The sequence below is a fragment of the Dermacentor silvarum genome, chromosome 5 (genome assembly GCF_013339745.2).
Source record: "Dermacentor silvarum isolate Dsil-2018 chromosome 5, BIME_Dsil_1.4, whole genome shotgun sequence".
NCBI lineage: Eukaryota > Metazoa > Arthropoda > Arachnida > Ixodida > Ixodidae > Dermacentor > Dermacentor silvarum.
The window spans coordinates 91,557,755-91,583,638 of record NC_051158.1 but is presented as its reverse complement, the minus strand read 5'-3'; the positions used below and the strand labels follow the sequence as shown (position 1 = coordinate 91,583,638).

Here is a 25,884-nt window from a genome sequence, read left to right as displayed (position 1 = left end):
CAAACAAAACAAGTGGGCCGGGGAAGAGCAGCAAATAACGATTGCTAGAACGTCTAGCGTGCAAAGGCGGGTATCTACTAACCTGCACAACGTAGCAGAAAGAATGGTAAGGCGACAGCATGTTTGCCGCTCTACCCTGGCCACTGAAGGAAGACGAGGATTTCCAGGCTTTTATATGTGTGGCAGAAGCCGTTGTCGTCGATGATGATGCCCTCTCGTGAATCCCAAGGAAAGCTGGCAGCGGTGCATTTCGATACAGAAGAATTGCCGTCGACAGGATCCACCATGAACAAGGTCGATGACGTAGTTGTGAAGACAGTTGTCCCACCGGGAGGCAGCCACGTGGAAAGAAGAGCCATAATCTGCACAACGTAGCAGAAAGAATGGTAAGGCGACAGCATGTTTGCCGTTCTACCCTGGCCACTGAAGGAAGACGAGGATTTCCAGGCTTTTATATGTGTGGCAGAAGCCGTTGTCGTCGATGGTGATGCCCTCTCGTGAATCCCAAGGAAAGCTGGCAGCGGTGCATTTCGATACAAAAGAGTTGCCGTCGACAGGATCCACCATGAACAAGGTCGATTTCGTAGTTGTGAAGACAGTTGTCCCACCGGGAGGCAGCCACGTGGAAAGAAGAGCCGTAATCTGCACAACGTAGCAGAAAGAATGGTAAGGCGACAGCATGTTTGCCGCTCTACCCTGGCCACTGAAGGAACACGAGGATTTCCAGGCTTTTATATGTGTGGCAGAAGCCGTTGTCGTCGATGATGATGCCCTCTCGTGAATCCCAAGGAAAGCTGGCAGCGGTGCATTTCGATACAAAAGAGTTGCCGTCGACAGGATCCACCATGAACAAGGTCGATTTCATAGTTGTGAAGACAGCTGTCTCACCGGGAGGCAGCGTGGAAAGAAGAGCCATAATCTGCACAACGTAGCAGAAAGAATGGTAAGGCGACAGCATGTTTGCCGCTCTACCCTGGCCACTGAAGGAAGACGAGGATTTCCAGGCTTTTATATGTGTGGCAGAAGCCGTTGTCGTCGATGATGATGCCCTCTCGTGAAGCCCAAGGAAAGCTGGCAGCGGTGCATTTCGATACAAAAGAGTTGCCGTCGACAGGATCCACCATGAACAAGGTCGATGACGTAGTTGTGACGACAGTTGTCCCACCGGGAGGCAGCCACGTGGAAACAAGAGCCATAATCTGCACAACGTAGCAGAAAGAATGGTAAGGCGACAGCATGTTTGCCGCGCTACCCTGGCCACACACGGCAGGCCACTTATATAGCTTGAGAACCCCATAAGGTCCGTAGTTCGCATGGCGGGGAACCCATTGTCCTTAGCAGAGGAGGAGGAATAAACATATTTCGGAACCAGCACTTTAAGATGGCCGGGCCTAAGCCTCCCATGAGGGGACGTCGAGGGCTTGCCTCGCCGCCGCCTCACGGGCGTGCTGGGTCGCCCAGGTTTGGTCGTCGAGGGCGGAGCTCCGCAGAGCCTCACGCAACCTCGACGAGAGGGTCGTGGTGTTAATGTGTGTGTACTGTGCTGGGCACTCCCACAGCATATGAGGAAGCGTAGCCGGGTGAGTGCCACAGCACCGGCAGTTGGTGGTATTGTAAACTTCAGGGAATATAAGGTGGAGGCGGGCGGGTGAAGGGTACGTATTTGTTTGTAGAAGACGCAGGGTGGTAGCCTGCGCCCGGCTGAACTTGGGGTGAGGTGGGGGGAAGGTTCGGCGACTAAGGTAAAATGCCTTAACGAGATCGTTATAAGTAGTCAGATTGTCCCTGGTGTCCAAGTCGTCTCCAGTGTCTCCGGCGCAGTTGACTAGTCCTCGCGCAGTGGAGTAGGTGACCTCGTTGAGGTTGGGGAGGTGTGGGTGGACAGTGCCCGCGTGGGCCGGGATCCATGTCAGGGAGATCGTGCTTTCTTTAGAGTGTGGTGCCTGACGGAGGATACGAAGAGCTTGAGGAGTAATACGGCCTTTGCTGAAGTTAGTGACGGCTGAGCGAGAGTCACACACGATGGTGTGACAGGTGGGATGGTGTGACAGGTGGGTGACAGGCCAGGGCGATGGCCACTTCTTCAGCCGTTTCGGCAGTGTGGGTAGTGACGCTGGAGGCGTGGTGTAGGACTCCATCGCGTGTGGCGACGGCCACAAATCGTGTGCCATGGGAATATTGGGCTGCATGAACAAATGTAACGCCAGGTACACGAGCAAGGGCTTTTATGATTGCTCCGGTCCGAGCTTGGCGCCGGGCCCTGTTATATTCAGGGTGAATATTTCTATGATCATAGCAGAGATCACAATATAAAAAAACCAAATCAATCAGCTTCTCCAATCTCTGTGATTCTTAAAGGCTTTAGCAACATGATATATCAGTTATTGAGAATGTATGCTTGTGTATATCATGTGTCAGTAATCTTGAAAAAGAAATAAAATATTTAAAAGAAAAAATGAGGAATGACATACACAAAAGCCAGGCAAAAGACATAAAAATATATAAATAAACTAGATATGTTCAATAAAATACCTCCCCCCCCCAAAAAAAAAAGGGAAGAAAAAGGGAAAAAAAGAAGAAAAGGAACAAAAAAGAAAAAGAAAATTGTATATAATCACACTGAGAAAAAGCTAATGTTTTATATCATTCTTCTGAAATTTTCTGTTATATATCCGAAGGCATGTATATCATTGTAAAGGCCTTTGCACGCTGTGGAAACTGGTAGAGTGGGAAGAAAAGAAAAACAGAGCATGTTGCTCGAAGAAGACAGCATAAAACATGACTGAAGGCATCGCCAACACAAGACAGAAACAAGAAGAGAACGGGCAATACAACAGAGACATCACCACCAAAAGAAATTAACTTTAATCATTGTACACCCGTGACCAAAAGTATACGGACCACAGAATTGCTGAAAAAAAACTGAATTTCCTCGTAAATAACAAGCATAAACTGGAATTGACGAGCACACTGAACAGTTACCAATGCCAAGTTTGGACTGCAGTCCTCAATTTCAAGTTGCGTTCAAAGGCAGAGGAAAAAGTCGGCTTTATCGCGCACCCCCTGGTCCGTATACTTTTGCTCACGGGTGTACGTCAAGAAAAGCTCATGAGCCAGAATAGACATCGTATAAGTCTGCATCCAAAAGAAAGGAGATAAGAAGACAATGTGTACATCAAGATATAATCAATTGATATTAGGTATTCCTGTAATTCATATATAATTTCTCAATAAATCCCGCAGCCACCTATTCCCTTGGCCATGGTTTCGCCGATTATGGTAGACTCCCCCCCATCCTTATTTTTACAATGTACAAAATTATTTGACTACGGAACTTCTTATTTATTTTTCCAATCTGGCAGCCTGCAATACATAGGTGCAGCAGGCAGGGTTTAGTTTATTGATTTTTTATTTTTATTTTCATTTATTTTTAATGCCAAACACAATCGTTATGTTCTTAGCAGAGCGTGAGAGTGTGCATACTCTCAGATGACGATAACGCGCTTCTCTAGGTGGGCCCGAGTTGAAAATTACATTCTCTCAGAAGCCGGTATGACACCTCTCTTTGTGGGAGAGGGCGTTTCTGCCTTGAGGTGAGAGATGCATTCTCTCAGATGACAGCAGAGCATGCCACTCATCGTGGGCGAAGGGGTTCCACTTCGCATCACTGCAGCACTCAACTCGAAGAGATTATGCTCTTGTCGGCGGCCTGAAGTATTTTCTCCCTGGCGACCCGGAACAGAATGAAATCCATACAAGGGTGTGGCCGTTGACATCGGCGGTCAAGCATGATGTGCCACGCCCAAACATGCCAGACGTGTGTCACGCAGAACACTTTACAGTTGCTGAAGTGGCGAGTTTTAACAGCCATACACCTCTCATCAGCACTTTTTCTTCGATATGCATCATACAACGGCTTCAACTTTGTGACACAGACACCTAACATTTACAGACGACGAAGTTTGGCACGTGTCATCCGCTACTGTTGGTACCTCGCTAACTGAAACGAGCATCGCGTCATTTAAATTTCAACACTACATTGCTTCACGTAGAGCGAAACCAGGCAAAATTTATTGCCTTATATATACCGCGAATAAGCGTTTCTCTTAGGAGCACCTCTTAATTGCTAATTTCAATGGCAGCCAATTGTAACTGAAAGTGGCGTAGAAGAAAGTTTAATGTATCTCTTGTTTGGCTACCCGTACTACGAAGCTCCGAGGCTTGCCCTTCGGGCAGCTTCTGGACAATTAGAAGACAGGCTTACTACAGGAGCGACGATTCTTCAACAGTGGCGTCGCGCGTCTGCGACGTGTAAAGCTACAGAAGTTCGGCTACGTTTCCTGAGATGCAGCAGCCTACATAACTGGTTGTGACCAACCAACCCATTGAACTTTCATTGCATGTGTGTGCGTGAATACTGAGAAATCCTCTTGTTCTACTCATGTTTCAGTCCCATTACCTCCTCCCTGAGTGCAGGTTAGCCAACCAGCCTCGGCCTTATTCATTTCTATGCCCTTTCCCTTATTACCTCTCTTTTTCTCTACAAACACTGCGCTGGACTTGCGTGCTTTTTTATATGTGAAGCTATCTCCGTCAAAGGCTCTCCCTTAATGTTAATAGACTGAAACGTTCACTTGAGCGGAGAGGAGATGTTGCCACCACTTGGGACTCTTGGTTGTAAAGCAGTTGAAGGCTGAGATGAAGCATGCTTTATCCTGATCGTAAGCAAAAAAAAAATTAGTTTGGGCCATGGCTTCCACACAAAATGATTTGCGGAAATGCCCTTTGCGGAAGTAGAAAGCAGAAGTTGATCTTTCTTGGCTAAATTTAGGCAGAAAGTTGAAATCAAGCAAGTTTACCCTTCCTGTTGGTATTATAATCATACCAAGTTAGAAAACTGACAAATTGGGGGTATTTCCTTTGCTTTTCCTTCTTTTCCCTAAAATTTCGCATGCCAAGGTTTGTTTTTCGGCATTTTGAGGTGATTTCACGATTACATTACAGGGAGGACTGCCGTACTGGTTGTTGTCAAGAAATGCCTCCATTCGTTTTCGGACTATGGACCCAGGTAAACGCCGCCATGCACGTGCCGGGGCAGCCGTCTCGCGTAAAAATACCATTCAGTGAATGCTCGCCGATTTCACTGAAGCATAGCTGGATAGTCACTATTTGTTAAACTCATTACAGAATACACCAAACCCGTCGAGAGGTACTTCTCTAAGCTGCTTCCACTGTTACAGCCACTTCTATACGTCAACGGAGGACCCATTGTAGCTGTGCAGGTCAGTATCATTTTTACGGTGCGGTAAACATGCATTCTTAACGTTTGCCGCCCATTTTATTAAGCAGGTGTCGCTCCCCAGTTTAACTTGACTGATGGCGGTCACCGTATACCGCCACCAGCTCGCCACCAATCGGCATTGGCCCCCTTCAACCAAATTTTCCCATGGACGCCGCCAAATTATTGTTTTGATGCCTTAGAGGTGTTCCGCGGTAGCATATAGAACATAAGTTTTACAGTCCGCTAAAAACATAGAGAGACATGCGTTCATTTCGATGCTTGGGATGTACGCCTGTTGCAAATTTATGGCACTATTATTACAAGCTTTAGGAACGACCATGGTAATGCGAGCGTGCACCGCACTTAGGATCGGCCACTCGGCCCAATGAATAAAATCAAAATACGAAAACAGAAATTGGCCGCTACAGTGTACTACCCCAGTGTGTTTTTTCTTTGTTTTTTTTTTCTTTTTTGCCATCGGCGACTTCTTGCAGATCGAGAACGAGTACGGCAGCTACAAGGCATGTGACTTCGAGTACATGGCCTGGTTGCGAGACTTAGTACGCCGTTACCTGCACTATGACGTCATCCTTTACACCACAGACGGGGCCGCGGATAGTTTCCTCAAGTGCGGCAAGGTCGACGGTGTCTACACAACCGTTGATTTCGGTCCAAGTACGTAAAAAAAAACTTTAAATGCAACGCGGTACATTCTAAACTCCTGCTAAATTTTCATTTATTGAGCATGCAAAGTGCAGACACCGTCATGCTTTTTCGCAACACGCCTTAGGCATCTCCTTGCTTCTCCTAAGGAATGTGCTGTAGATCTTCTGGTTGGGGTGCCTTCATCGGGTTAGCTTAATGCATCTTCCTTCTAAAGCATTCGACGTTGGATCCTTACAGCACGTGTTTGTTAAACTTAAAACCGCTACATAGTATGTGTCTTCATTGTCCGGATTAAGTCTGACGGTGGTTTTACAGGGTCGACCACATCTAAGGTGAACACCTCATTAGTATTCAAGTTATCATAGAAGCTAATGTACAGTACATAATTCGAAAAATCATTATTGTGTTTATTGACATCATGATTACACATTGTATAACGAATATTTCGCTCGTGAAGTAGAATAAACGCTATAGTTTTACAGGCTTGAATACTAATGAGGTGTTCACCTTAGATGTGGTCGACCCTGTACGTACAGTCATGGTCGAAGCTTCGCAAGCCGCCACGACCGCGTAGCCGGCGAAAGCTGACTATGCTGTCGCGGCGCTGCTATCGCCAGGCTGCGAGGATAGAGAGGATGATGGATATGGATATTCGTACTTGCTCTCTAGTCCCATGATAATGTAGCAGTGAAAAATGTAGTGGGCAATCGTGTCTGCTTACGTGGCGTGCGTCTACACACTGTGTGAGCCCACGTGGCACGGGGATGGGCCAGCACCAGCTAGGCTCAGCACAGTAGTGTCGGTATATACCTAGAGCCGTTTTCAGAAGTGCAAAAAAGCTAGCGCTCCTTATGTTTTATAGCGAAGCGGTTAGCCTCTAGTTGGTCGCAATTTTTCGTGGTGTGTTCCCCCAACGTGGTGGTGGTGCCACGCTGAAAAGTGGGCCCATCCTGGTGATAGTGCAGAAAGGGTCCAAGCTCAATGGCACATACCCCCGTGGGCTCGGAGACCTGTAATGCGCCTTGAACTACCCTTGTCCCACGTGGGATCCAAAGAGACAAAGTCACCAGCCCTTCTCCTGTCGAGAAAATGGGGGTAAGCGAAGCTTGTCGTCCGATTCTAGCGTGAGGACTTCCGAAGGCCAGATGAAACGTCAACGAAGAGCCGCGGACCCCGATTTGCGGGAGCGCGATGCTGAGGCCAAACGCCAACGAAGAAAAGCCGACCCTGATTTTAGGGCAAACGAAGCGGAACGCCTGCGACAGCGTCGTCTTGCGACAAGCTTCGCTTACCCCCCATTTTCTCCTCGTCAGGGGAAGGGCTCTAAATTTTTTTACAGTGTAGTGACCTCTGGCCGATTTCACACGGAAAAGTGAAACTAAACAGCTGAACAGCGCAGCGGGCACGCTCTTTGTTGACGTCGATGAGTGACGTGAATGTGTGCTCCCCACCGCTGGCCGTGCATGAAGCAATCGAGATTGCGCCTTTATAAGCAGGCTTGCGTGGTGCTCGCCCACCTTTAGCGCACAGTCAATCACCTTGCTCATGGGCGTTTACAAAGGAAGTGCCAGTTGCGCTCTTCGACAGTTCAAGGATGCTATGTCAGGATGCCTGAAGTTTGTCACTCGCCTCAGTTTGCTCGACGGCAGTCGGTGAACGAAGATAGCGCGGAACGTGTGAAAGTAGCAGACAATAGAATGTCGAGATAAGGCCCCGCATGTCAACGCAAGCGCATCCTGCGCCCGCCGCTTCCTCCTTTCAAACACAGAAGACTGGACAATGTTACGCGCCAGCGCCTCTTTTTTGTTATTACCGCAATATCACAATACCGTGACTATCCCGCAGACTATGTACACATTCTGTGAAAGCCGCTTTCCGCGCCTTTCTGGGGCTCGTCACGACCATGCCTCCTCTTTAGGACATCTGTCAACCAACCGACGTATGGGAACAGTCCAGACGTGGCCCGTTCTCACGCCAACCCTTGACTTTCTGTCGAATACGCTTAAAGATAACATCTCTTCTACACCTGACTAGCACAGTTAATGCACTGGAAACAACGATAAACAAATGTAAGACCGCACCGACAATTTCACCACGTGAGTCGCTTCTTTTTCGGCCGCCCCTGAAGTATAACGCCCAAGTAAAGATATCGTATAGGGAATCTATATAAGCCAATGAAGCTGGAGGCGTGCCGAGGGTTGAATTTCATGTATTAATACCATTAGCTGATTCATGTGAGGGCGTCGGCAGAGCTCGCATAGATCCCGAACTTTGTCAAACTCGGTCCTTTCTGCATAGCACCTCAATTTCGCTTTTCGGTGTGATATCTTCCGGAATTTATTACGCTGCAAAATATGGCAGCTCTCACTTCTTGCATTTATGGAAACGGTTCGGGGCTCCTCGGATGGCTCACTTCAAGACTTTCATCGGGCTTTTAAGGCTTTCAAGACTTTCATGGCTCTCTTGCTTAAAATTTTAATTTGTTCTTATTGCGCAATTACTTGTCTAATTACTACATTGAGTCGTTTGCAGATTTATGACGTTGTATATCGTAAAAATAGTCGAGGAAGTCAGTGAATTGGCTCACCTTTCCCATTTCGAAGAAATTCCGGACGCATTTCGTGAAACACCCAGTATTTGTGGACATATATATATATGCAAATTGGGTCACCGGGTATGTACCCGAATAGACAACTTCGGTACCCGCCGTGGTGGCGTAGTGGCTTTGGCGTTGCTCCGCTAATCCCGAGGACGCGGGATCAAATCCCGGCCAAAATGTACGAACGCCCACGTACCTTCCATTGGGTGCTCGTTAAAGAACGCCAGGTGGTCCAAAATGATTCCCAACTACGGTGTACCTCAGGATCATTTCGTTCTTTTCGTGCGTAAGACACCAGAATTAACTTAGGATAAGTTCAGCCCTAAGAATGTCAAGCTGGGTACGTTCCACTGGGTCCGTGCACTCTTGGCCGATTTCCCAGAATGAATGCGTTACTTTGACACCGTAGGGGTATGAAGCCATAAGTGTATTTGGATGCATGTCGTACTTCTTTGTACCCCCATACACTTCTCATCAAAGTTCTTCTCATCGACAAGAATCAACCATAGCCTACATACTCGTGACGAATCAGGCAGCCAACAAGTACGCAGGCGACGAGGCTGCGCTCGTGTAATCGCTCCTGCTGCTTCCTCGCCTACTCAAGCAAGCTTCACATCATTTAAATTCCAACAATGATTGTATATGTGTGTTCTTTTACAGTTATCTCAATGACCAGAGAGCAAGAGCGAGCAATCAATCACTCTCTCACCAAAACAGAAAGAGAGAAAAACCCAGTCTGCTTATATTTCAAAATGTAGCTCGATGGCTCGGTCTACGGCCATAAAATACCGTAAGGTTTTATAAAATTGAGGAGGTAATTAGGGAAGCGCCCGGGTTTACCCCAGATTATTCTTGTTGGACAGGCTATTTAGCTGTCAATTCAAGATGTGAGCAGCCAACTTCGACGAAATCATAGAAATAAAGATGGATGGACGGAATGGTGGCGTGTCGTGTACTTCCCGACGCGTCCTCGTTCCGAAGTGCCCCAGGTAGCTCTCCTCTGACGTAACAAGTGGTTTCTTTCTTCACCACCACTCGCGAAAATACGTGCTAGCCGAAGACCCCGAGAAGATGTTCGCGGTGCAACGCCGGCATCAGGAACGGGGACCGCTGATGAACTCGGAGTATTACACGGGCTGGTTGGACCACTGGGCGGAGCCACACAGCACGGTCAGCACGGCAGCTGTAGCGGCTGGTCTGGACAGGATTCTGAGCATGAATGCATCCGTCGCCTTGTAAGTATTCATTTATTTATTTGTGCAAGTATTGATTGATTGATTGACTGATTGATTGATTGATATGCAGGTACATGTTTCATGGCGGGACTTCATTTGGCGTCAAGTCAGGCGGTAAGGAAAGCAGTCCAATGCCTGTCGCCCACTGGCTATGGCCCACCGCTTCAAGCGATTGGTGATTTCTATGTATATGTACAGCCAACAACAAAAATTACGGAACACGAGATCTGAGAAACTGCTGAATATCTGCGCAGCGGAGATCAGCAGATATTGCAGGCGCAAGTTAGAATCAGCTAGCGCAAGACAGGGGTAATTGGAGATCACAGGGAGAGGCCTTCGTCCTACAGTGGACATAAATATAGGCTCATGATGATGATGATCTGCGCTGACTCACAACGCAGCCTATTATTCGCATATACAGCCTTTACCAGTATATGTGAACAACATTGTGATGTTCGGTTTTACTCACTCTTGTTACAGGCTGCTCGTAAATTGAAGGTTTTCTGAGATCCCGTGGTCCGTAAAATTGTGTGGTTGACTGTACTATCGCACTCAGTAAGAGCTACAACGCTAAAGCAAGTGGCAAAACGCTCTCGCGTTGTAGCCTAGACTCATCTTGATAGCACCACAAAGTTGTTAGAATGAGGAACGAACAAAAAACCTGAATGCCATATATTAGTCAGGGCGAGTTGCCTCGATTCCAGAGATCGAGGCAATGCACAGCGTACACTCATGGTTTGTGTCGCTGGTTTGTTGTTAGCGCATTTTTTGCTGCTTATTTGCCTTGAACTCTCCATTTCTCATTCCGCGCACAGCTAACGTTGATAGGTACGGATTCCATCCCACGCCGACAAGTTACGACTACGATGCGCCCATGACGGAAGCCGGCGACCCAACGGACAAGTTTCGTGCAATACGAGATGTCATTTCCAAGGTATTTTATATCACAGGCGCAAGTTTGAACCTAGACACGCATTGAAATCCTGGAAAGTTAGAAGTAATGAAATATCTATCCTTTTGCGATGTTGCGAACATGAGTTTACGGTTTCCTTTCCGATTTCGGTGTGCTAATTGTTTCGCTACTTTTAATTTAAAAACACACTAAACAGAAACACTAAATCTGTTTAAACTGATAACGTATTCTTTCGGAAGTCTATTTTAGGTAATTTGATAGTAATAAGTTGATTATAAAAAGCGAAAGTGAAGGCCAAAGTTCCTTCATTATTTGAATTGCGCTCGGAAACACGGTGTTTAGCGGCAGAAACAAATGCGTTAACGCCAGGTAGAATAAATACTGTCGAAATTGCACGCTAGCTTCAAAACCAACTTTTCTTATTTTTGTTTTTGACGATATGAGTTAGATTGACGTGAAGAACTCAGCTTTCGATTGGTCATCGCACAAACACCTCCACAGCATCTTTTGTGCACCAGGCCCGTCAATCTCGCAACTTCAATGGGTACCCGTTAACTCATTCGGAACGCTGTTGGGCATTACTGATTCTCCGCGGAGCGCAGTTTGATAAACACTACTGGGCAAACGGAAACGATAGATAAATTTTTTCGAGGAATGGAGTCAATGCTTGATAGAAGGCGTCTATTGATTACCCGTCATGGTGATGTTTACGGATCAAGGCGTACAGTGGCTTTCTTATGAAGTCGCGATGTTCTCTCCCAAAATGACGAGCAGAGTCTTTTTCGAAATGTACTGTAAGAATATCTGTATTTTATCATATGGTGGCTGATGCACGCGCAGCACCTTCCGGTGCCGCAAGTTCCTGTCCCGGAGCCCAAAAAGAAGATGGCGCTTTTCGAAATGTACTGTAAGAATATCTGTATTTTATCATATGGTGGCTGATGCACGCGCAGCACCTTCCGGTGCCGCAAGTTCCTGTCCCGGAGCCCAAAAAGAAGATGGCGCTGGGGAAGGTCCCACTCAGAAAGGTGAGCTTACCACAGAATAAACATAACAGTGCTTTCAATTAAATAATCACTCATAGAGGAGGAGGAGGAGGAGGAGGAAAAAGAAGAAAGGAAAGGCAGGGAAGTTAACCAGACGCTCGTCCGGTTTGCTACCCTACACGGGGAAAGGGGTTTAAAGGGATGAAAAGAAAGGAGAGAGATAGAAGAAAGTACTCGCAGTATGAACACGTGCGGTTGTCCAACACTTCACAATCGGTCACTGAGGCCAGTCGACTTCATGAACTGTAACAATGCCCGCGTCGCTTTGTGAGCCTGCGACGCGTGGGGCCACGGTCCAAGAATCTTTGTCTCTGAAAACGGTTTGCTGTCTAATCGGTTTAGCACACTCCGGAGAATTAACTGTTCGATCTCATAAAGATGAGAAAAACACAACACGTGTTCCACCGTCTCCTCACAGTTGCACGAGTCACAGATTGGTGTGTCGGACATGCCCAGAAGGAATGAGTAGGCTTTCGTAAAAGAAAAAAAAAGAAACACGTAGCTTCTTTGGTAACCAGCTGTCAGTCAGTTGGTCGTAAGTTCGAATTATCGCGGCACAAGAACAGTGTTTGTTTATTTCTTTGTTATTTTCTAGAAAGGGATTTTGAAATTTCAGTGACGGCATCGAAGGACAACCAAACGACCAGAGAAGTGAGCATACAACAGCTACCGCTGTTAATACCTAGGTCGGGATAATGTCACGATTCTATTCCCATTCCATTCTTGTCTCTCTTGGTCATTAGTTAGAGCGACGCTCCGCGTTCATTATCAACGGGATCAGCCGGCCGTAAACAGTTGATGCCAAGGGTAAAATGGAATAGAGCGGAATTATTCATCACATTATACCGGCATTGCTGCAGTATACATATAAAGGTACGCTACTTTCGAAATAAAGGTTTTCTGGTAGCAGCGCATGACCTTAGTTATGTGGCAACTTAGAGTCACAAGATTATTCTACTATAAGCGCGAACTAAACGCAAACAAGGATAGACCTTGCATGAGAAACGTTTTACCATATTGTTATGATGTTTAAAATGCGCGCGAAGTCAAACGTGCAAATTAACAGTTAGCCACTGCCTTCACATTTTGTTCCACGAATTCCCCTGACCTTCGTGCGGTTTATTTGTGTAATTCCAGCGCCTATTCACCCTACCGTTACATTCTCTTCTTACAATTTACGCAACTGATTAGTCGTCGTTATCAGCGATTGTAGAATTGTTAACAAAATGGAGTCTTTCAGCAAACACGCTTCACCAGCTTTTCCGCATCGTTCTCTTCCACACTGCCCTGCCCCACCCCTTTCCCTATTTTTTTTTTATTTTTCTCTCAGCTTTACGACTTGAAGGCCCTCAGGCAACTTTTGGTGGATGCAAGGATACCATACATACGACCATTGTCATTTGAACGAATCAGACAGGTAAGAAATTTCACCACCTGAGCGTGAATCTAGTAATGCGCGTTTTCTCCAAGAGAGAGCTATACGAGCCATGCGCAAATTCAATTTCCAATCAATTTCGCTATATTTCAGTAGCGTATAGTGAGTTGAGCTCTGTGTGTCTTGTTTCTGCGGCCGTGCATTATCTATTGCACCGTTATACACAAATTTTGCTATATTTCATTGGTCATGTGTATTGCAGCGATGAAATGCTACGACAGTAATGCGAGAGTCAGACCGTCAATTCCAATGACGCAATACCAACCATGCCTGTCGGACCAACATTTAAGAAGAGAGAGAAAGTCCGAGAAGGAGAGAAAACGGTGGTGTATACGTAGACTGCAGGCAGACACGTTACAAACACAATAAAGGACGATGAGCAGCACAAGAACAAGGTGAGCGCTGGAGCCAACTTTTCGACAGGTGGACTTGTCTTCTTCAAGGCGACAGATGCTCTCCTCGGCACAGTATATATATAGGTAGAGCTCTTCGAAAGGGGAGAGAAAGTAACGAGGGTGGGTGAGGTAACGAGTGAGAGTCTGTTAGCGGCGAGGGAGTAGAACTGAAACGAAAGATAATGCGCCACTGTTAGTCGGTGGATGAATTTGAGGCAGCGCCCTGTGTTAGCCTGTTCACGTGTCATGGTAGGTTCCTCTTTTCCTGGAAGCAGCCTGTGCGACGGGGAGGGGGGGGGGTGGTATCTGCTCCACTGGATGTCAGGGAACTATCGCGTCTGACAGAGAGAATAAAAGTAGCGGCAGAAAAATTGTGCACGTGGGACAAAAAAATGGGGGGGGGGGCAAATATATATAAATGAAAGAACGAAAGGAATGAGTGAAAGCAAAGGGAGGTTGGAATGTTATTGCCGATCGAATAACGAAAAAAACTAAGAAACTCAATGAAAAATGACTAAGTGTTGTTGCCTATGCTTTGAAGTTTAGCTTCGCGAATATATTTTCGTTCATGGTGTGATCGCGTCTTTTCACTACGTTACGTCTTCAAGACGTACAGAAAGGCATGGCAACCATCAAGACGTAATTCTGGTCAGTTACCATCATTGAAGGTAAAATGATAGGGCTGAAAAATGAAAGCTCGGAGAACGTAGAATGAACACGCAGTCCAGCAGTATAGTGCACAAGACATTGCCAAAGTCTGTCAGGTTGAGGGCCGCAAGTAGATTTCTGGAACTGGAGCAGCGCAGCGTCTGCACTGCGTTCCTTTGGGAGCATAGGCCTGGAACTACCTGTCCTCATTACGGACGGTTGTTCTTTGATGCACTTTGCATGTCAGTCCTCTCTCTGCGCTTCAGCAATGGGCAGATAGAAGGTGTGGTATGTCTCGTCACAGCTGCTCGTTATACCAAGTGCACCTGTCGATCGTTCCACTCGTGTGCCTGGGAAACATGTTCACTCCAAGGCAAAGTTGAGCGCTAAGTGTCGGTAGGAAGCGGGTGTTTGATTTAGATCGTCGACGTTTAAGTATTAATTATTGAAAATCACAGAATTTAGGAAAACAAAACTATCAGAGTTACAGAGTTGTAAATATTGAAAAACTGTTTCACAATTCTATCAACTATATCTGATCGTACATCTAAGCCGGACGAAATAGATTTATCCTACACAGCTTTCTAAGACACCTGTAATATGTGAGTTGGACTTTTGCGAAACTTTCGTGAGCACTGTAGATAATTCACGTAAGAGATTGATATATCAAATTTGTCCACTTTGGATGTTCTCACGGATCTAGTTTACAGAACTGCGATATATGCTATCCGTGCAGAGTTACAGGTTTGTAAAATTCATGCCTCCATGTTTTTTTAACTTACAAATTTCTTTCAATTTCTGCAAATAAAAACGAAATCCTGAATCAAAATTTTAAATCCAACAGTCACTTGAATCTGCCTTTCTCAAATGCAACACATTTCAATTAAATCGTTCAAGAAGACATCTGCGAAAAGCATTTCCGCGTTTTACATGTATTTGAATGGGTGGCATTGGAGTTAGGCCAAAGCTAAACCTGCCTCCTAAATGGCGACTCCGGCGTTTTTTAAGCCATTTAGGATGTTGTCATTTTCAAATGACCTTGGGCAGTCCTGTCACCCATAGGGTGGTTCAATTTGCTTGGAAACTTATCAATAATTTTAAATAATCAATAAGCGAGGTACCGACACCAAAACGGGCAGCTGCTTCGTGTGACGTCACGATGAGTTGGTGATGTCATGTCCTACACAATCGTAATGTAAACATGCACAACGCATGCTAAACGCGCAGTACAAGTGGCGCTAGTGCCCAAAAAAGCAAAGCTAATGATGTCTCCTGACGACACGGAGAGCTTTTACAGCTCTTTCGAACTAGACAGCGGCAATTTCAGCGATTATTTGAACGACAGTATCAGCGCTGACGGATCGCCATTTGCATTTCACCAGCCGCCGATGCCCCATGCAGCTAACATGCCCAAGGTCAATTCATTTTGCTGCGGCAAGACGATGATTAGCACGGGTTATCAGGTCTCTAAAAACGATGAATGTCGGCCGTCGTCTCGTAGAAAAAGGAGCCTGTTTCGTCATTTCTGGGAGAAGTGCGCGTGTAGTCTCTGACGTCGAAAACACAGGGTGGCCCGTAAAATGTCACATTCGTGGGCATGAGTCGGGAACGCGCAACCAATCTTTAAAACTCATTTTCAGGAAAAGTAAATGACACACCGCCATATTATTTGGCACAGATAACCAGAATGTAACAGAGAACTCATATTCAAAATTTTTTAAAGGTCAGTGGACATCGAAACGTCGACAGAGTTGCCCTTTAAGGCGATATCACTACACTAAAACTGTTTAATGAAGGCGGCAGGCATTGGTTACCAGCCAAGTCCTCCGCATAAAGCAACAGAAGGCTTCCAGGACTGTTTAGTTCGCTTCCCAAGGTTTAATTTACAATAACAACTCTACATATGACATACTTTACATATGAAATAACTTTACAACATGACATACGAACGCGAAAGGAGCAGTCTAACTTATGCAATGTCTGTGCAGATATCTGTGCGTGTGGCTGCTGGAAGGTTTTTTGCGTAGGTTTCTTGGTATTGAGCTGTGCTGTTTCTTGCCTAATCCACTCGTCCTCGCAGAGCCAAGGCCTGGTGCTGTACGAAACATGGGTGAACTTCCTTCCCAGGAATCCAGCAGCGCTTAGTGTACCTGGACTCCGTGATCGAGGATACGTCTACGTGGATGACGTACGTGTACATACTAGTTACAAGTACATACGAGTTGTTTTCTTAATTCCACTCTGTAGCGTGCAATAGCTCAATGGCGTTTGTTGTTATTGGCATCCCCTCATGACGATGAACCTGCTGCCACGAAGAGGCACACTAGAAACACAAGCTCCAAACACTGCGTTAATAAAATAACAAGAAATCAATAATAACAAAAACTGTGCAGATCTCACGCATTGGCCACAAAAGCTCTGCTTCTGTTTTTGAAAGCTACCGGATTTAGTGACCGTCTGGTATCCGGACTGAGTAACCACCTCTGAGCAGACAACTGTTACTACGTCGGCGATATCCACAGCGGACTTTCTCTTCTTCTCTTAAACTTTTCCTCCCCTTTTCTCTTCCCCCAGTGTAGGGTAGCGAACCGGGCACAATCATGGTTAACCTCCCTGCCTTTCATTTATCATTTTCTCTCTCTCTCTTGTGAGAATCGATGTTATGCGAAGTATTTTCAAGGTGCCTGTCCATCTAGCATTGTTCGGGCAGAGCGATACCAGGTCAACCGACGTCATTGTGCAAATTGAGCGCGCGTGTCTGTGACAACCGCACCACGATGACATGATTTCTACACTGATTTCTACGACATGATTTCTACGCCGGCCATTCAATGCGTGAGCCTACGACATGCCGCCAATTTACACATAAGTAGTGGGCAAGCGTAAATGAGAGAAACACCGATTGTGACGTCATCAGCGATTGCGTCTTTTGCAGTCGTACGTATTTATGGCCGTGCCATGCGGTGTGTGTAAAACGACGATGCTATTTGTACTCCGGAAAAGAAATGTTAAATCAGGAATAACCTGGGGGATCATGAAGTCTGAACAACGCCGCACATTTCCTATGCAGCGTACTACGCGAAAAGTACTGAGGAAAGTGGACAGGTCTCGGAGATAGTGGAGTGTAACGCGGCATCGGTGGTTAATGGTTAGAGCAGCGGGCTGCTGTGCTCGACGGCTGTTGTTCGATATCAACGTCGGTCACACTATATTTTCTTTTTGAATAAAGCCAAGCGAGACGCCAACCGACCTACCTGCCTACCTACCCGAAGGTGCCAAGAATAAGGAAAGAATACTTCGCTATAAAAGGAAATCTGGCAGACTTGAGCAGCCTTGCTGAATCACAACAGGAATTCCAGCAAAGCAGAGCTCAAGAAAAGGCGGCCGCGGCTCCCAGCTCACTCCTTGTCTCAGTGAGGTATCATTGGTTCCTGCGGAACTTATTTTCGCAGCCCTACCCTCTCGAACATACCCCTATGCCCCGTGTCCAACTGCATGTATATGGGGCACGCTGCGTATGACATGTAGGAACATATGGGGGTTTATATGGGATTTTCTTATGTTAGTATGGGATTATTTCTTATGCAGCATGTAGTTTTTTTTGATGGCGTCGTGCACCATCCTCGCAGTCTCCGCACGCCGCGCCACAGGTGTCGCGCAGGTGCCGGTGGCATCCAACGCGTGATGATGTACTCATTACGAAGACTCTAGAATTAACACTTACTACATAGGACCCGGACATATACTCTCAACAATTGAGCCTAAGCATGGACGTTGTCCAATATTAGAATCCACAATTTCAAGCAGAAATGCCCTGCGTATTGCATACATTAACTACTGTAAATTTGGCCCTTTAGAATGAGCGTTTAAGGTATCTGACAGCATATTTTTCACAGAACCCACAATATATCTAGAATTTTTATATTTATCCACAATGCACAATAACACATACAGGGTGTTTAAGCGAACACTTTCAAAAATTCTTAGAAGTTGCCTGTGGCTGATAGCGCATTTATAGTTCATGTACTGGTCTACTCGAAGAGGCGGACATTACTTGCACAAGAAATTGAAATGCGTAATCAAATAATTCACAAAAATTCACTAATTACGTTTTTAACGAACCACCTGATGGCCCATATTGCAATTTACAAATTGTGGCCGTTGAGTTCGCTAGGCGGATCCACTTGGAATTAATTCTCAGGATGACACCAGCTTCGAGATATTAATTTCCGAACTTTCCCGAGAAATGCATTGGCGTTCCAGTTAATTTTGCGCTTCAATGCATAAAGCAACGTTTTGTTAAGAAACTAACTGGAACGCCAATGCATTGCTCCGCAAAGATCGGGAATTAATATCTCGAAATTGGTGTCATCCAGAGAATTTGTTCCAAGTGGATCCGCCTTGCGAACTCCACGGCTACAATTTGTAAATTGCAATATGGACCATCAGGTAATTAGTTAAAAACTTAATTAGTGAATTTTTGTTGATTAGTCTATTATGCATTTCAATTTTTTGTGCAAGTAATGTCCGCCTCTTCAAGTAGACCAGCTCATTAACTATAATTGGGCTATCTGCCACAGGCAACCTTAAATAAATTTTGAAAGTGTTCGCTGAAACACCCTGTATATTATTCTTACGCCGTTTCACCTGGACACGCCTACGAGTTCACCGACCACAAACATTATGAATTCTCGGCAAGCATTGCGAACCCCAATATAAACACTAATTTCATGATTTCCTTCTGCACCTATATAGCACCGACAAGGCTGAAGCTTCAGAACATGTTTCCATCATGAGGCACTTGACTCCTATGATGGTTCATCTCGATCCGACCTGAAGTTCTTATACCAACTTAGACAGAGAGGGAAGTCAGAGCCGGGAGGTTAACTAGACACTTTCCAGTTTGCTATCACACACGTGGTGAGGGGAATGAGGAATGAAAGAGAGAGAAAGGGCAGGAGTTCAATCACGAATCACGCGCGCTAGACAAGACGCAGCCTGTCTACATCCGTGCACTCCTGTTTGTCACCTTCTGGTACTGTATAGAAGAGCCCTGAATTGCGCTTTGGTACTGCGGGGGACCGCTGTAAGTGGTACTACGGGGGACCGTAGAATAAGCCCATTTGCAGCTCATAAGCACAATTCACAGACAGTTTTTGTATATCTCTTTCTCTTCTTTTTATCTTTTCGACCTTTTTAAAATTTTGCCATTGCCGAGTAGCCACTCGGACAGTTGTTATGGTTAACCTCTCTTTAATCTCCTATTTGCTCTCGTATCCCTCACCGTGTTCCTAGTTACTCCACACACTCCTACCTCTGCCCACTACTATCGTTGAGGACCGTTCCCTGCACTTCCCACCACTGCATGAAAAGCACGTGCAAGGAAAACGGCACAAAGCATAGGTTGTTCGCCAGTGGCGAAACCCGGTTATTCACTATAGGGCACGTTTTCATTGGCGCACTTGCAGGCTTACCAAGGCATCATTTCGCGCATGGACAACGTGTACAGCGTCGTGATACCGGTTACGAAAGGCCAACGGCTCACTATACTGGTGGAAAGCCAGGGGAGGGTCGGCTTCATAGACCTCAACGACCCCAAGGTAAGTAGGCCTTGGCACTAATGAAATGCTCAGTGCAGTCAACTGCAAACGGAGCACTGTAGTGCATGACTGTCAGCGTGTTGACGCTCTAGCGACATGTGCCCGCTGAATGAACGAACTTTTATTTCCCTTTTTAAGAAAGGGCAGGGACCGGGGGGGGGGGAGAGAGGGAGGCTTGTGTGCTCCAGTCTTAGCACCTTCTGCTGCCAGACGTCCGCCTACCAGTCGTGGTAGGCCTCCGCTACCTCCGCAGCCCACCTAAGGACTCGGTCCTGCAGGGTGGGATCGGAGCTGCGCAGGGCGGTCTCCCACAGCTCCTCGCTACTAATTAATGGTTCGAGGTTTCGGGGGGGGGGGATATTTGATTGGGCGATTTCCACATGATATGGGGGAGATCTGCTGTCTGGACAGGGCAGAAGTGGCACTTGGGTGTCGGGTATGTGTCGGGAAAGAATAAGTGCAAAGTGCGTGGGGGTAAGAAAAGTGCGAGTTTGTAGTTGGCGCCACAATATTTCTCTCTGACGCGTGCTCGACACAGAGAGAGGTGGATACGTTAGGCGTTGGTGTTTGTAATGTGTGCAAATTTCATGGAATGTGATGAGTGCGTTTTTATTGGTCTGTTGTTGGGAGTCATTGGGTTCTAAGGTAAGGCCCACATTTCCGTCCACTCGTTCCATGAATCCTCGAGCAGCGGCATGAGCCATTTCGTTGCCTGGTAGTCCTTGATGTGCTGGAGTCCAGATGAGAGTGATGTAATTTTTCGGTGGGTGAGCGACTAGTAGAGAGTTCGCGAGGTTTGAAATGTAGCCGCTACTGAAGTTCCGGATAGCAGTCTTCGAGTCACTGATGATGACATCACAATCAGATAGCCCCGATGCGAGTGCAATGGCGGCCTCTTCTGCGTCGCCCGCTGAGGTGGTCTTGACTGATGCTGAACGAACAGTGTTGCCCTGCTTGTCTACGACCGCTAGAGCATAACGATGCTTAGTGTTATAGGCTGCGGCGTCCACATAGTAGAGTCCTTCCGCCTGTCCATAGCTGCGTTGTAGTGCCTTGGCTCGAAGTTTCCGGCGTTCGATGTGAAATTCGGGGTGCATGTTTGTGGGTAGGGGTTGGATGTGGTATTGGCCGTGTATGTTCGGAGGAATTTGATGTCGCTTGTTGAGTGGCGGAGCGTAGTGAAGTTGTCTCAGGATGTCATGCCCAGCTTCAGTGGTGGAGAGTCTGCGATACTGCGATGATAGATGTGCTTCGGTTGCTATTCGAATGAGCGACACAGGTGTGCAGAAGCGTGCCAGTGCCAGCAACCACAAGTCGTCTGCTACAAAACAGGAAAATTGCACCCCTACCAAATGAAAAAAAAAAGTTGGCCACATATCTGCTTGCTTCGCTGCAAATGACGTAAGTCTTCTGCCACCCCTGATGCTTAACACCCTCTCTTCTCCACCCTTCCACCCCTCACGCTCTTCCCCTCCCCTCTCACTCCTCCCTTGATGGATGCAATGGAGGTTTTCCTGAATTAAAGTTACCCGTGTTCTACCAGCTCTCGCGCCATCTGTTGGAACCTTTTATTACTGTCGGCTTAAAGCCGGCTACAGAGTCGCGGCTTCAGTCAGCTTGTTTTTAACGCGTAGCCTCTCTTCGGCACCATTTCTAACGCGTTGATTTTTCATTTATTAACGTAAAGACCAGTCAAATGTGTAGTATTAATTACATCAACGCTGCGGATCCCGGTTATATAGATATATTTTGCCTCAAATAGGCCTGAGGTTTCCTTTGCGCTGTTTAATGTTGACGTGTGTGACCCCCTGACACCAGTGCCAGTAGCTTGGTTGGTTATGGCCGGGCGGTTAAATCGAGTGACAGAGAGAAAAAGTTTTTCGCTTTTAGGGAGCCCGAGAAAGACTATCGTCTTTAAAAATTGCAACGTGTACTCCTAAACTCATGTGTTCCATTTAGCAGTATGCAACAATGTACTAAGCATGTTCCGTCTAACGTGGCCCTGCAAACGCCAGCGTGGTTGCCTGCAACGGGATGAGTGGAAGACTTTGGCGTGTTTTCTCGCCTGTAAAACGAACAGCCCGGTTCATTATTGCCAAGCGTACAATCTGCAATGGGGAGAGGCTTCCTCAGGTTGCTGCAAATTCTTCATCGAACCTAGCATCGCTCCGGATTCCATAAGCGTGAGCTACTAGGCAAGCAGACCTACATGAAGACGACATGTTGCGAAATCATGTTTAAATATTGGTGCAGTGATTCCGCACGGTCGTCTATCACGTCCGAAATGTAGCTTCGCAAGGGAAAGATTACTTGGTCATACAATCGCTTTAGCATTGTCGCAGCCATTGTTGCCCGACATCTCATCCTTGGCGGTTCTTCTGGAGACCACGTTCTGTTCCGGAGGTGGAAGGAAGCGTCGTCTGTATTCAGACTGTCATGCCTGGATATATATGTATATATATATATTTATACAAGCGTCAGGCTTGGACAACGCAGCGTTGGCGCTGTATTGTGCATCTTGTCGAGAGGGAAGAGCGAGAGAGGTGCCCGGATGCAGCACGCGCCTCGCACATGACGCGTTTCAGCGGTGGCACCATAGAGTGTCGCTACGTCGCTTCAATGCTGTTCGCATTGAAGTCGACAGTCCTCCTGTGTAGGTTTCTGCCCGATTTCTGTTTAGTGGCACGAGCATCGAGGGACACTCGTGTTTCTTGCGCAGCACTTCCGGTTCACCTCCTGAGAAGACCAGGGACGAAATTCAAAATAAATCTGAAAAAAATAGAAAAAATAGTACAGTACAAAATTCATGGGTTTCGTTATAGATATGATATCAGAGCATACGTTTACTTACAACTTCAGTTACTGAAGTGTCTGGAACAGTTAAAATTAATTAGAAATCACTAATAATCGCACATCAAAGCACACAATCGTAGACTTTAGAGATTCACCACGTGAGCACGACTTTGGCGAAATTCCTGGAAACCGGAAGTAGAAAACGGAAGTAATTACGTCACTAATGACGTCGCCCACAAGAAGATGGCATGATATTTAACCGGCTAATTAATGGAAAATTGTTGCCTGGCATAGACTGAACATCTGGATAGCAGAGCGGATGTGATGTCACTCCCTCCTCTCTTGCTTCTCCTCTCCCGGCGCGCACCTTCTCGCTCGCTCGCTTGCTTGCAGCAGCTGTGCGCGCTCTCGTTACATACTATAACGTTGGCACTGGAGAGAGTGCTTCGTGCGCCGCTCGCTAGGGGGCTACCCCCGCCAGGTGGCGCGCGCTGCGCTTTCTCATCGCCCTTCCTCGTTAATCGCCCGCATATCATGTCAGGGGAAAGACCTTCGCTCGCTTGCTCCTCCGAGTTCGGTTTGTGCGCAAGTTGCATTCGCCATGGAGGTGGTCGACAAGGAAGCCGCCGGCCGAAGTGCAGCCTACCGACACGAAGAAGACCTACAGACGATGGTTCTCTGTGTCGTTCTTTCAAAACACACACACAAAGTTAACATAACGAACACCAACGCCGAGGTGCGAGGGGCCACTAAGAGTCACCTAAGTCAAAGATTAGGGTCGCCTACCGTTTCTAATTTTGAAATTTGTACCAAGTTTCATACAAAGCCTTTCAAAAATGTTCATTCATGTAAAAGTTGTACTCGGCCTATTATCACTTTATTTTTTTCATTTTGTTAGTATGTCTTCAGGCAGTAGTTATGGCAAAAAAACATACATTTTTACTTGGTGTGCACTTCAAGTGCGTGCGCAACTACAGCTCTATTTTCTCTTGTTTAGATCTCCCGATTCCTATATCCCCTCTCATCCACTGCAGGATAGCTAACCAGACGTGCTCCTGGTTTACCTGCCTGACATTCCTTGTTCCTTTCTCGGTCCCACAATACAGGGCTGTTTCTGTGGGCGCTCTGTCACACAGTCAGCGAAGGCGTTACATAGTGTTACACAGAGTCAACGTCCCAATAATACATTCTACGTCACACAGGATACAGTCACAATTTGTAATAAACGTCCGGTGCTTTTTTTTAAATAACGCAGCAGTGCCTTCATAACGGCTCGCACTGATGTTCGTGTAGGCTGGTTTCCAAGACTGAGTTTTTTTTTTTCATTCCTTTTCTCGCATCTACCGCATCCCATTCCCCCTCCTCAGTACAGGGTAGTCAACCGGATATAATCTCTGGTTAACCTCCCTGTCTTTCCTTTGCCCTTCGCTCTCTCTCTATCTCTCAGTCACAACTGCCTCCCCCCCCCCTCCCCGCCGTTCTCATCGTGCTTAGGTGCCCCCGATTGTCCAACGAGTCTGAATGTCCGACGAGACAGAATGTCCAATCGTAGATATTCAGACTCGATGTACATTCCGTCTTGTTAGCTATTCCGTCTCGTTCGACATTCTATCTCGGTTGGACATTCCATCTCGTTGGGCAGTGTGTATCGTTATGCATTCCTTATCGGTCGGACATTCTATCTCGTTGGACATTCCGTCTCGCTTGGAGATTCTGTCTCGGTTGGATATACCGTATTGGTCGGATATTTCGTCCTGCTAGAGGTTCCGCCTCGGTTGGCCATTCCATCTCGTTTGATATTTCGTCTCGGTTGGACATTCCATCTCCTTAAACTTGCTTTCCTGGTTGTACGTTCTATTTCGTTGGGTATTTCGTCTCGGATGGACATTCCATCTCGGTTGAACAATACATCTCGTTGAATGTTCCGCCTCGGTTCGACATTCCATCTGGTTGGACATTCGTTCTCGGTTGGGCATTGCGTCTCGTTTGGACATTCTGATTCGGTTGAATATTCCGTCTTGGTAGGACATTCCGTCTCGTTAGAGATTCTGCCCCGTTTGACATCCATCTCGTCGGATATTTCGTCTCTGTTGGACATTCCATCGTATTAAACTGGCTTTCCTGGATGTACATTCCACCTCGTTGGATATTTTGTCACGGTTAGACATCCCATCTCATTGGATATTTCATCTCGGTTTGACATTGCATCTCGGTAAACTTACGGTTTGGACATTCCATCGTATTAAACTGGCTTTCCTGGATGTACATTCCACCTCGTTGGATATTTTGTCACGGTTAGACATCCCATCTCATTGGATATTTCATCTCGGTTTGACATTGCATCTCGGTAAACTTACGGTCTCGGTTGGATATTCGGTCTTGTTGGACATCCATCTCGCCGGACATTGCGTCTCGGTTGTACATTCCATCTCATTGGATATTTCATCTCGGTTGGACATTCCATCTCGTTAAACTTACGGCCTTGGTTCGATATTCCGTCTGGTTGGATATTCCATCTCGTCGGACATTCCGTCTAGTTGGACAATCCGTCTCGGTTGGACATTCTGTTTCGGTTGGATATTCAGTCTTGGCCGGACATTCCGTCTCGTTAGAGATTCCATCTCAGTCGGACATTCCGTTTTGGTTGGACTTTATGTCTCGGTTGGACACTCTGTCTTGGTAGGACATTCCGTTCCGGTTTGATTTTCCGTCTCGGTTGGATATTCCGTCTCGGTTGGACATTCCATCTCGGTTGGAAATTTCATATCGGATTGACATTCCGTCTAGGTTGGACAATCCGTCTCGTTGGTTATTCTGTCTCGGTTGCGCATTCCGTCTAGTTGGATATTCTGTCTCGTTGGACATTCCATCTCGTCAGACGTTCCGTTTCGGTTGGATATTCTATTTCGGTAGGATATTCAGCCTCGGATAGACATGCCGTCTCGGCTGGGCATTCTGTCTCGGTTGGATATTCTGTCTCGTTGGGACATTTGGTCTCAGTTGGATATCCCATCTCGGTTGGCCATTCTGTTTCTTTGGACATTTCATCTATATCTTGGACATTCTGCCTCGGTTGGATATTCCGTCTTCTTGTACATTCCGTCACGGTTGGACAATACATCGCGGGACATTCCGTCACATTGGAGATTCCATCTGGGTTTGTCATTCTGTCTCGGTTGGACATTCCAGCTCGTTTTACATGCAGTCTTGCTTACACATTTCATCTCATTCTACATGCCGTATCGGTTGATGATTCTGTCTAGGTGGGACCTT

At 46.6% G+C, this 25,884-nt stretch overlaps 1 protein-coding gene across 1 annotated transcript in view; it reads left to right on the top strand.

Moving 5' to 3' along the window:
- The window catches only part of LOC119454231 (beta-galactosidase-like), a 58,883-nt gene that overhangs the window by 15,230 nt on the left and 17,769 nt on the right, over positions 1-25,884 (top strand). Inside the window, exons 4-13 of the mRNA XM_037716211.2 lie at positions 5,005-5,068; positions 5,188-5,282; positions 5,776-5,956; positions 9,601-9,781; positions 9,852-9,895; positions 10,597-10,715; positions 11,648-11,722; positions 13,071-13,157; positions 16,299-16,406; positions 19,687-19,818. Coding sequence (XP_037572139.2) covers positions 5,005-5,068; positions 5,188-5,282; positions 5,776-5,956; positions 9,601-9,781; positions 9,852-9,895; positions 10,597-10,715; positions 11,648-11,722; positions 13,071-13,157; positions 16,299-16,406; positions 19,687-19,818 — 1,086 coding nt within the window. The remainder of the gene's footprint in view (positions 1-5,004; positions 5,069-5,187; positions 5,283-5,775; positions 5,957-9,600; positions 9,782-9,851; positions 9,896-10,596; positions 10,716-11,647; positions 11,723-13,070; positions 13,158-16,298; positions 16,407-19,686; positions 19,819-25,884) is intronic.